The 11,769-nt window shown below is 44.7% G+C and overlaps 1 protein-coding gene across 2 annotated transcripts in view; it reads left to right on the top strand.

Moving 5' to 3' along the window:
• Positions 1-8,664, top strand: part of LOC147115580 (thiamine transporter 2-like) — a 22,279-nt gene extending 13,615 nt beyond the window's left edge. For both annotated transcript variants that reach the window (XM_085989939.1, XM_085989940.1), the window contains exons 4-5: positions 2,133-2,274; positions 5,626-8,664. In XM_085989939.1, the coding sequence (XP_085846065.1) occupies positions 2,133-2,274; positions 5,626-5,796 (313 nt within the window). In that variant the 3' untranslated portion in view covers positions 5,797-8,664. The remainder of the gene's footprint in view (positions 1-2,132; positions 2,275-5,625) is intronic.
• The last annotated feature ends 3,105 nt before the right edge of the window (positions 8,665-11,769 follow it).

The raw sequence follows: 11,769 nt of genomic DNA, 5'->3' as shown, positions 1-11,769 counted from the left end.
CCTCCTCCTCTGCTTCCTCTTCTCCCCCCTCGGGGTCTTGCTCATCTGGTGATGACTGCTGATGCGTCTCTTCCTCCTCCAAGTGCAGACCTCTCTGCAATGCAATGTCATGCAACATGTAGCAGACCACGACGGTGCATCTGGGGCATATTGCAGGGAGCCTCCTGAGTGATTCAGACATCTGAAACTCTGCTAGAGCAGTCCTATCCTGTGCTCTATAAGGATCCTGGTTGTGCCTTGGCTTTGACTGTATGTGTGCTACTCGGTCGTGGTGGGGCTGTGCAGCGGTCTCATCAGCCAGGTCTGCAGTGGGTATCCCTTGTCCCCCCAGCAGCCATTCTGTCACATCCCTCCCAAGGTCGAATAGCAGGGAGGATGGTGGAGTGTCTGAGAATAAGAACATAAGAAGTAGGAGCAGGAATAGGCCACTTGGCCCCTCGAGCCTGCTCCACCATTCAATAAGATCATGGCTGATCTTGGGCTCAAAGCCACTTCCCTGCCCGCTCCTCATAACCCTTCACTCCCTTGTCTTGCAAAAATCTGTCCATCTCCACCTTAAATGTATTTAATGACCCAGCCTCCACGGCTCTCTGGGGCAGAGAATTCCACAGATTTACGACCCTCTGAGAGAAGAAATTCTTCTTCATCTCAGTTCTAAAGGGGCGACCCTTTATTCTGAAACGATGGCCCAGCGTTCTAGATTTCCCCACGAGGGGAAACATCCTCTCGGCATCTACCTTCTCGAGCCCCCTCAGTATCTTATATGTTTCAATAAGATCACCTCTCATTCTTCTAAATTCCAATGAGTATAGGCCCAGCCTGCTCAACCTTTCTTCATAGCATAGAATAAAAGCATTGTGGTAGCTCCCTAGTTACCTTGCATGATGTTGCTCCTGTGATCGGTCACTAGCTGTACCTTGATAGAGTGGTACTCCTTTCTGTTGATGGATGTGACTGGCTCGTGTTCCAGTGCCCTAGTGTGTCCAGACAATCATGTCCTGCATGTGAGGGAAGCCAGCAACTGCTGCAAAAGCTCGAGCTCTGTTCTGTTGACTGCTGTCAGTGGGGAAAAGGTGATGTATTGCTCGCCGCTGGCAAATAGGGTGTCGGCCACCTGCTGAATGCAGCTGGGAACTGCAGACTGCGAGATGCGGCTGATGTCCCCTGTTGCAGACTGAAAGGGTCCATTGGCGTAAACATTCAGGTGATATTAGCAGACAAATGCTTCATGCATTTTTATGATATTTCTCCGTCTGCTAGTTTAATTCAGACATTTACCCATTTATCTTAAGTGAGTTAATGCCTATGCTATAATAGCAGATAAAAGAGAGTTGACCTCCCACGGCATTACCCAGATGGATTCAAGACCAAGTGAAGTAGGGTTAGAGGACAGGGGATAATTGGGCCAGCGTTCGCAGATATAATTCAGTCCTCAGTTTAAAATCATACATACTGACATGAATCTGTCATTCATGAAAGAAAGACTTATGAAATAATACTGAGCAGCCTACGGGTGGCGCTGTCCAGGGAGTGTATAAATACTCGGGCACAGGCCCAGCTTGCGCAGGACATTCTTAACAGGAACTAGTGAAGGACACAACTAGACCTCCATGTTGTAAAACAGTTGATTAAAGCTTTGTTTAACACTTAGACCAAGTGCCTAGTAGTTTTCTTACATCACATACTGTCCTTATTTCTATATTTGCATTAGAAATTCCTGTATCCACATGTAAAATGGAAAATTGCTGATGATCCGCCCATTTGTACCTCCTGGCCCCACAAAAGTACTTCAGCTTGCTGCTGGCCCATACGTGGCTGCCCCGGAATCACCTGCACTCCTCTCCAATATACCCTGCCCGCCCCCCCCCCTCCAGGCCAGGCTCCGACTGTCAGCGAGCTCCATGTAGGAGCAGGCCAAATTCCCAGTCTCCCCAGATTGGCGCGAGCAGCTTGCCAGCTACATGCAAATGAGGTCTGGGCCTCAAAATGGCTCGGGCCTCATGGAGATTACAATGGGCAGGTGGCGGGTACACACGTTGTGTGCCAAAGGTTAAAATCATCCTTGTGTCCTTTGTTAGACATGAATATTTGAAACAATTCTCAAAGTCTAACCAATTATTTTCTTCATCAAGGTTCCAAATAGCAGCTAACATGAGCGTGGAGCGCTATGCACTATTGTTTGGAGTAAATACCTTTGTAGCCCTAATACTTCAGACCATTCTGACTGTTATTGTAGTTGATTCAAGAGGCCTTGGTTTGGATATTATCACCCAGGTGAGTTCAAGACTAAATTCTACAATTGCATCAGTATGATATTTGCATTCGGACAATATGAAAGTTTATGTTTGATTTATGGAGGGATTATTTACCAGCAATTTGTTAATTCCATTGTTGAAAATTTTGGTGATTTATTTTTCAACCATGGACATCTCCAAAGCCTCTGAGAAGATCTGGTACCACGTGTGTCTAAACATGTTAACTGGGATTTTCCACTTCTGTCCCAGCCTATATTTTCATCCACTAAAATGAATGGGAGGAAAATTGCAGGCTGGAAGCACAGAAGCAGAAAATCCCAGCCATTATCATTGTATTATCACCCATCGAGGCTAGATTTGGCTTCTAGTTTTTCATCAAATTGTTCGATCTCTTCTGTAGTTAATGGCTCATCCTCTGACTCCTTTTTCATCAATTCAGTGATTCTGCAGGGCTCCATTCTCTCTTCCACTCTGTTCTTTCTCCATCTAAATGACCTCCTCCACTCATCATCCAACCCTTTTACTAATGATTCCACTCCACGTTGATTAATTTCCTCAGATCACATGTCTTCAATCTTCAACCTTTCAATCTTCAACCTTGCAATACAATGGTTGAATCACGACATATTTACTTACGCAAACATTGTGCCAAAATTTAAGGCGGTTTCTGCACCGATCTTGGGAACTTACGCCGAAATTTCCTGCAGAGCTCATTTGCCAATGCTGGAATGTAAAAAAAGGCATAAATCAAATGGAAATGCAGCACCACTAATAGGGATAATAGCGAGTGGGCTTCTGTCTTCTGACATGGCACCTTACATTCTGTTCTGCTTTCTCCATTATTATGCAGAAGAGAGGAATGCCTATTGGGAAGGCCATTCCAGCAGCTTTGTCCTTCTGAACATGTGGAGGGAATCTGATTAATTTGGCTAAATATAGTGTGAGTCTCAGTAAGAAAAAAAATCAAAAACAATATGAAGAAAAATGCTATCCTTCAGTGATGTTTCAGTGTAAAACCGGAGTAAATCAGTTACATGTGAATTTCCTTGGAAAAAACTGACACAACTCAGTTATTATCCTGTAGTTACACTGAAAAGTTCCAGGACATTCCGGGTCAAAGTTGAATCAAAAGGTTTTAGTCTTGGTTCACTGGTAGCACTCTTGCCTCTGAGTCAGAAGGTCATGGGTTCAAGCCCTTCTCGAGACTTGAGCACATAATCCGTGCTGACATTTCAGTGCATTACTGAAGAGAGCTGCACTGTTGAAGGTGCCGTCTTTCAGATCAGATGTTAAACCAAGACCCTGTCAGCCTTCTCAGGTGGATATAAAAGATCCTACGGCAGTATTTGAAAAAGAACAGGGGTCCTGGCTAACATTTATCCCTTATCCCACACCAGTAAAGACAGATTATCTGGTCAGTTATCTTAATGCTGTCTGTGGAATGTTGCTATGTGTAAATTGGCTGCCACATTTCTCTACATTACAACAATGACTATATTTAAGAAAAAGTACTTCATTGGTTGTGAAGCACTTTGAGGATATAAAAGGTGCTATATAAATGCAAGTTCTTTCTTTAACAGCTATCACTTTTGATGGCTTCAACCTTAGTCTTTTTTCATCTATTGACATTCTCAGCCTCACTATAGAAACATAGAAGATAGGAGCAGGAGTAGGCCATTCGGCCCCTCGAGCCTGCTCCGCCATTCAATGCGATCATGGCTGATCATCCAAATTCAGTACCCGGTCCCTGCTTTCTCCCCATATCCCTTGATCCCTTTAGCCTTAAGAAATATATCCAACTCCTTCTTGAATATATTTAATGAATTGGCCTCTACTGCCTTCTGTGGTAGCGAATTCCACAGGTTCACCACTCTCTGGGTGAAGAAATTCCTCCTCATTTCTGTCCTAAATGGCCTACCCCTTATCCTTAGACTGTGACCCCTGGTTCTGGACTCCCCGACCATCGGGAACATCCTTCCTGCATCTAGTCTGTCTAGTCCTGCCAGAATTTTATAAGTTTCAATGAGATCCCCTCTCATTCTTCTAAACTCCAGCGAGTACAAGCCCAATCGACCCAATCTCTCCTCATACGTCATTCCTGCCATCCCAGGTATCAGCCTGGTGAATCTTCGCTGAACTCCTTCCATGGCAAGAACATCCTTCCTCAGATAAGGCGACCAAAACTGCGCACAATACTCAAGATGTGGTCTCACCAAGGCCCTGTACAACTGCAGCAAGACATCCTTGTTCCTGTACTCAAACCCTCTCGCTACGAAGGCCAACATACCATTTGCCTTCTTAACCGCCTGCTGCACCTGCATGCTTACCTTCAGCGACTGGTGCACAAGGACACCCAGGTCTCGTTGCACTTCCCCTTCTCCCAATCTATTGCCATTCAGATAATAATCTGCCTTCCTGTTTTTGCCACCAAAGTGGATAACCTCGCATTTATCCACGTTATATTGCATCTGCCATGTTTCTGCCCAATCACCCAACATGTCCAAATCATCCTGGAGTTTCTTGACATCCACCTCACAGCACACACGCCCACCCACCAATATTAATTGGAGAGGAAGTACTCCATCCTAGTGTACATCATGGGCACATAAGCTGCTTCTGATTTACTCTCTTGTAGCAAACATTTCTTTTCCTCTAAACAACTCTTCACTTTACATAAAGCTGAAGTCTGTCTGAAATTTGAATACCACTCGCATATTTCGCTCTTCCATCACCTTTTTTTTTATCATGCAACGTGCCTCACACATCTGGATGGGATACAAGAAAAAAGTCTCTTTGTGTGATGAGTGATCCGTCTCTCGCCTGCAGCCTCCGGCCTCTCTCTCCAGCATATCCGTTTTCTCTCTCTATTTTAGTCATTGCGTGAACTTTTCTGTCTTGTTCCTCCTGACTTGCAAGGACATTCTCCTACACACTCTTGCTCCTCCCTCCATATTCAGTATGCTGAAATTAAGACCTACTGCACTCTCTCCTACTCTAACAGACGATTTCTCATGACTGTTTCCTTCCCTCCCTCAGCCTTTCCTTTTTCCTAACATCATCAGACTTTTAAAACCCAAGTGTGATGTCACCAAAATACAACTTCCTGAATTACCTCATCTTCCCTTCTTCATTGGAGGTGTCCTGCACCATGGGCCTTGACCCTTCACCTGGTTTCTCAGTAAAAGAAAACAGAAAAGTAATATCTAGTCTTGAAATGTTGCAAAAGATAATAGCATTAAAGCCTGGTAATTGAGAGACTTTATAACTGACTGGCGCAAGCAATGTAGTAACCATGTACTTTATGCTGATGCCAATTTTTCAAGGCCCAGCATAACTGGCAGCAAACTGAATGCTTGGTTTTATTTTACAGTTCCTTGTTTATGGGACTTACTTTGCAGCAATAGCAGGACTTTTCCTCATCAGAGGTATTTACACTTTGATTCAAAATGGACAGAAAAGAAAGAAACAAGTGGGGTCAGAGGTCATCAAAGAAAACACCTCACCATCTGGAAATGAGACAGAAATGGCAGAACGGTTTTGAAGATTTGTAAAATTCTGCAAAAGAAAACGTTTTACCTTTTGCTATTAAAAATCCTCGCTATATCCTATTGGTCAGGAAGGTGGAATATGCGTCCATGAACATCTTCAAAGACATCAACGTCATTCAATTGTCCAGGATGCATATTTTAATAGGCTGTTGAAGGACCACTCATCACATGCCAGCTAAAACTGGTAGAGCAGCAAATCATTAAATGAGAACGTTTTTTGTTTGTGATTGAGCTCCTCCTGTTTATGTCTTTTTTCATTTTGCTTCATCAATCAGTTATTATTGTTGCACGGCAACAGCGAATGCCAGGACTGTGCCTGTGATTCCCTACATGCTGAATTCTTGGTCTTTAAACAATTTAGCAGGATTGTGAGGGGAAATGCAATGCGTAAGGAAAGCACGGCCTCAAACTTACAAATGAAAATGTAGGAGGTGGGCCACCTTACTCCATTTTGTTTCACATGCTGGAGGCCTTTAACTAAAATGTGTTGGCTGAAGCCTGGGAGCAGCTCTCGTAACTATCAGTTATTTTCCCCATTATTGTTTCCACGGATATTGGTGTTAACAGTGGTAGGGAAACCACTGATTTTAGTAGCTATTCCCAGTTTTTTGTTCTGTGAAAATAGGTTATTTGCGCTAACATTCTGATGTTAGTATAGTACTTTCTGCTTATTAACACCGATTAGGGCTTGAAAGCTGCTACTAATACTGACTGGTGTCTTTTTTGATTGAGCACAATTCCTTCTCAAGGGCAACTAGGGATGGGCAATAAATGCTGGCCTTGCCAGCGACCGCCCAGATCCCATAAGCGAATATAAAAAAACTTATATTCATGAAAACTGAGTGGAGTTATCTTCTCTCGTGTGAAGGTGATGTCAGGGAGTGTGGTTATTGTAATTTCTGCAGCAGTTCATCGCCACAGTGGTTAGGGGTACAGGCAGCTCCCAATTACCCTCACTGGTTACCCCCAGGAGTCATGTCAACAGGTCGAGGTCTAGCTGACCTGTCATAAAGGAGTTACCCTTCTCCACCACAGATGTCATGAAGCGTCGAGTGCCAGATTCAAAGAGACAGACAATGCTCTTACATCAGCCGCTGACCTCGGCCCCCTTCAGCCACTGACATTAACAACTTGAGCCAGCCCATGGATTGTGAAGAGCCCGTCACTTAATATAATAATAAAGCACGCCTGAGCATATCCATTCAGCTTGGGAGACCTGTTTTATTTGTTAAGTGGCAAAACTTGAAACTTGCAACTTAACCTGCCAAATTTGTCTGTCTTCTCCATATTAGGAGAGGCTATCCTAAAGATATTCCAACCTATACAATAACAAAATACTGCGGATGCTGGAAATCACTCAGCAGGTCAGGCAGCATCCGTGGAGAGAGAAAAACAGAGTTAACATTTCAGGTCGATGATCCTTCGTCAGAACTGGAAAAAGTTGGGGGGAGAAATTGAGTATAGCCCCGTTTGGGGCGCCAGCCTCGCCAGGGCGCTAAAAGTAGCGCCCCGGAAGCATTCGTGGCCGCCTGCCGGAAATTCAGTGGTAGCGATCCAAAGGGAAGCGCAGCGCTACTGGAGGCGCCCCGCATCCCTCTTGGGGCGCTGCAACTGAATATCATGGCGCAACGTGCCGCAGCGCCATACGCTGTGGCACGTCAAGCTGCGGTACTGCAGGCCTTCCTCCCCTTCTTAAAGGGGAGGGGCCTTGTGCAGCACGATCTGGGGCTGGGCTCTTGGAACGCAGCCGGCATTCCGCGGGGGGGGGGGGGGGGGTGTTCAGGAGGCCGAGGACGGGAGCGCAGGCAGGTGCTGGCAGGCGGCCAACAACAAAAATGGCCGCCCCGCACCTCCTTTAATTTGCGCCTCCCCCGCCGCAGGTAGGCCCCCCAGAACCGGTCGCACATAGCGTCCGGTGGTAAATCAGGGGACACTTCCAAATATTGCGGCCGGGGCGTGAGCGGGGCGCTGCGCACACCGATGACGTCATCGGTAGCAGCGCTAACGGCTAGCGCCATCACTAGCGTCCCGCAGAATTTAGCGGGAGGTGTGGGCAGTGGCTTGTGACCCACTTAGCGCCCTCTTAAGGCGCTAACGGGTGGTGCAGCCAACTGAATTTCTCCCCCTTGGGGTTGTAACAGATTTTTAAGCAAGTGTAGGGGCAGGGAGAGGGGGTGGAGAGAAAAGAACAAAAGGGAAGGTCTGTGATAGGATGGAAGGCAGGAGAGATTAAGAGACAAAAGTGATGATGGTGCAAGGCAAAAGGAGATGGTAATGGGACCAATTAAGAAACAAAAGATGACTCTAGATGAGGTGTAAATGGCAATGGCAGAATCATCAACAGCTGCCATGTGAGTGAGAAAAAAAATAGGGGCTGAGGTTGTGATCTGAAATTGTTGAACTCGATGTTGAGTTCAGAAGGCTGTAAAGTGCCTAATTGAAATATGAGGTGCTGTTCCTCGAGCTTACGTTGAGCTTTGTTGGAACAGTGTAAGAGGCCGAGGACAGAGAGGTCTGAGTGGGAATGGAGCGGAGAATTAAAGTGACAGGCGACCGGAAGCTCGGGGTCACGCTTACAGACTGAACGGAGGTGTTCCGCAAAGCGGTCACCCAATCTGCATTTGGTCTCCCCACTGTAGAGGAGACCGCATCGTGAGCAGCGAATAAGGTATACTAAATTGCAAGAAGTACAAGTAAATTGCTGTTTCACCCTATCACTGGTTTATTACAAAAGAGATTCTGATTATTATTTTTGTAGTTGTAAAATGTCTCAGCAACTTGTTTCTTAGGTTCCCAACTGATCATTATTTTAGCACAAATCCCCTGCAGTTCCAAAATTAAAACTACAGATATTAAATGTATTGCTATTGTGTGTGTATTTTATAGATATGTCTGTCTGTGTCTATATTTATATGTAGGCCCAGATTTTGTGGTCAGCAGCAAATAAACGGTGCCAGACATTCATTACACTTACACATGCCCACAGACTTTCTATGGGCTTTTGCACTTGCGGTTATTAGAAATCCAAAACCGGGGTTCTGGACAGTCAAGACAAAACTGAAACGCAAGGGACTTCTACATCCTCCAAACCAACATTAGTAGATTCCTGTTATTCCTTGGGTGCTTCGGTGAATATTCTTATTTTACTTGTGTGTCATATTCAAGCTCCCTCAACTTGTTAGGCATAGTAACTCTTCCAAGATAGTATCCCCCACCGTGGAGTAATCTGTAGCCAATGGTTTCACAAAAATATTTCACAAAACAACCTTGAGATATAGATGAAATATATAAATAAAAGTTAAGCATAGTTATTTCCAATCTCTTTCTGATTTGTTCCTTACTTAACTCATTAATCGTGTTTGCTGAACGATCAGTCAGCATGTTTCGGATAAAATATACTTGCACTTTAAACATTCATTATTGATACAAAGTACTCCTTCTCGTTGCACAAAAGCCATCTAGTGGCAATTTCATCTTAGGCTTCCGGTTAAGAGCCAATTCATAGGCCCAGAATTTGTGGTGGGTAATAACAGCGTTCGCTGTTATTAACCCTTTGAACCTGACCGCAACTTGCATTAGGGCTTCCCACTACAATACACTGACCTCAACTGCACGTCGAAAAAAGCAAACTTCTCGCCATGGCGATTGTGAGATCTTTGTGGGCAGCTTTCTTCAAGGCCAACGGCAAACGTCTTTGCTTCGCCGCTGACAACAAATTCCGGGCCTTAAAAACTCAAGCATTTGTTTACAATACAAAGCCACAACCGCTGATGCAGTCAGCGGAGAAATACTATAATTATTCATTTTTTACACCTGTTCTAAGGCCTTGATATGTATTGAATTATTTCAATGCTTGACCATAATAAAGCAATTCTATTTGGTCTGGGAAAAGAGAGGTTGAATGGCTTAACATGTCATATTTTGTACTACCAAGCTAATTTATATAATATGTATGCCGTATTACAGCTCTGTCTACAAGTCAACTTCATTCCACCACTGAACCCCAGACTTTAACTTTGGACTCTCTCATATTGTTTCCTCTCTCTCCTCTGTTAATGATCAAGACATGTCTCTCCTAATCCTGCCATGCCGCTGTATCCTGAATTCCCTCTGTGTCCATTCTCGTGGACATTTTGACTGCCACTCAGAACCCGAGCTCATTCCTACTTATTCCTTTGTTTTTCTCTTGGCCCTCTCAGGCCCTTCTCTCCTGTCTCCTTCGCTTCCTGTTACCTAGTCATGGCACCTTTTGTAAAGTCTGTGGGTTGTTTAGTTAATTAATACACAGACTCCAAGAGTAACTTAAAACAGGACTTTACTATTCGAAGGTCAGGGCGAATCTGCCCAATAACTCCTGGCACAACACTTATATACTGGTGTGGTCACCGTCGGTATTACCGTATACAGAAGCCAAACAAAGTAGTGCCACACCTAAAATAGTTCTCTTAAAGGTGAATGGTTACATACAATAGTTCTCTTAAAAGGTAGACGGGTACATACACTACAATCCTCCCTTTTTAGCTTACAACATACTTATTCCCCATTAAACATAACATATAATCAACTTCATGTAAAACAATTCACAGATATAGTCTCTGCGGGAAACAGTTCACAGATTCAGTCTCTGCGGGAACAGTTCACAGATTCAGTCTCTGGTCTTGACTCGGTCCGAACAACATCTCTGTGGTGTAGCCGGTTCACATTTCTAGCGTGACTCATCCAATAGTCTTTCCCTTGGCTTAACAGCTTGAACTTCCGTCCTGCTGAACCAGCTTGACTTTTACAAACAGCTGGACTGCCTTGGTAATTTTTCCTACTTTCCAACTGATTTGGCCCCCTTCGTGGGCCCACGTGCATGATCTGATAGAAGTGATAATGATTTAGATGGTTATCGTCTTCTGCTTCGTCTTTTTCTTTTCTGCTTCTTGGAGACTCTCGGGGCTCCCTTATCCGCTGCCAGCTGTAGCGCCACCATCTCTCTATGTTCCTTAGACTTTAAGTGCTTCATCCTGATTTCTGCACTTTGGGAGTTTTCATCACAAGCTGGGCAGACCAAGTCATCGTAATATTCCGTGTCACTCAACAGGTCATGGTAATATTCGGTGTCGTCCTGAGCTAGTCTAGCGAGAGGGCCTGCTACTTCTTCCGTACCCAACTGGACGTTAGCCGACTGTTGTTCCCTCCCTAGACATCTTTCCTGAAGAGACTTCTTCATGCGTTCATATTCATCCCGCTCTTCCTGGGTTTCCTGCAAATCCTTCACTAATGACCTCGTTTGTGATTTCAATACTTCCCCTTCCCTCGGGGATTGATTGATCAGGCTATTCAATCCTTCTACTGGAGCAGCTGTTTCAACATTCTGCTGTTCACATTGACGTGATTCAGCGTACTTTTGGCATCCCTGTAAAATCTGTGTTGCAACCTCAGCTATTTCCATAACTTTTGAGAGCTCCGAACTCCTTCCCTTTGAAGATTGAAGCTCGTGTTCAGATTGTTCCCATTGTAGAGTCTTGTCCTTCAGCATATGAAGGAGTTGGCTGACCGTTAACTCTTCCACGGGAACACTGTGGGTCAGAGTCTTCTCCATTTCATCCACCTTTTCCTCCAATGCTTTCACCTTCTTTTCCTCTTGTACTTTGGCTTCCAGCGCTCGGAGAAGTTGCGCCTTGATGCTCTCTAGCTCATGTTCAGAGGCCATTCTTACAGTCTCTGTGTTTCTTACAGTTCCCTTTTCTTCCACTGAACGGATTCCCAGTTGAATCTGTTCTTCAAGTTGTTGAATCTCGGTCATTGCCGCCCCATATTTGTCTTGGGTTTCCTTTAATATTTTTATGAGTTCTTGTACATCTTGTCTTTCATGTTCTGCCATGTCTTTCACCTCTAATTTCTCATCTATGGATGGAACTTCTACCGATGAGTCTGCCTTGGCCTTGAGCTCATCAAAAATTTCCTGCAGCCTTTGGACT

The sequence above is a fragment of the Somniosus microcephalus genome, chromosome 6 (genome assembly GCF_052327205.1).
Source record: "Somniosus microcephalus isolate GS21.2 chromosome 6, FLI_Smic_1.0, whole genome shotgun sequence".
NCBI classification, from domain to species: domain Eukaryota; kingdom Metazoa; phylum Chordata; class Chondrichthyes; order Squaliformes; family Somniosidae; genus Somniosus; species Somniosus microcephalus.
The sequence above is the reverse complement of the archived record's forward strand: the minus strand, read 5'-3'. Positions and strand labels throughout refer to the sequence as shown.